Below are 544 nucleotides of genomic sequence, written 5' to 3' on the forward strand. Positions count from 1 at the left end.
TGTCCTGCACACACAGGGGTGTTCCAGCAGGTGATAAAGCACAAGTGTCACTTTATTAACGGCACCGAGCAGGTGAGGTACGTGAACAGGTACATCTACAACCGGGAGCAGCTCCTGCACTTTGACAGCGATGTGGGGGTGTTTGTGGGGGACACCCCGTATGGGGAGATCCAGGCCAGGTATGCGAACAGTAACCAGGAATTGCTGCAGTTCTATCGGGCTCAGGTGGACACGTACTGCCGGTACAACTACGAGGGTGTCACCCCGTTCACTGTGGAGAGGAGAGGTGAGCGTGGGGCAGAGCGGGTCCCCTCGGACCCTGCCCCGGGAATGACCCTGGAGCCCCTCAAACCCTCCCTGGGAATCACCCCAGACACCTCAGCCCTCCCTGTACCCATCCCCATGGCCTTTTGCTCTCTGCCAGTTTTCCCAGTCCATCCCAGCCTGTCCCAGTCCTTCCATTGCCCCCCAGTCCTTCCCAGTCCTTCCCACTCATTCCCAGTCCCTCTCACTCCACTCAAAGACCTTCTCAGTCCATTCCCAG

General features: G+C 58.6%; 1 protein-coding gene across 1 annotated transcript; it reads left to right on the plus strand.

Moving 5' to 3' along the window:
* Window positions 1–15: 15 nt before the first annotated feature.
* LOC113979532 (class II histocompatibility antigen, B-L beta chain-like) lies at window positions 16–292 on the plus strand (the record flags this gene model as incomplete). Its single annotated transcript, XM_027706895.1, has 1 exon — window positions 16–292. A coding segment is annotated over one exon (277 nt), but the record flags the coding sequence as incomplete, so codon positions are not given.
* Window positions 293–544: the final 252 nt, after the last annotated feature.

The sequence above is a fragment of the Neopelma chrysocephalum genome, unplaced genomic scaffold (genome assembly GCF_003984885.1).
Source record: "Neopelma chrysocephalum unplaced genomic scaffold, ASM398488v2 Primary Assembly neopelma1_82483, whole genome shotgun sequence".
Taxonomy (NCBI): Eukaryota; Metazoa; Chordata; class Aves; order Passeriformes; family Pipridae; genus Neopelma; species Neopelma chrysocephalum.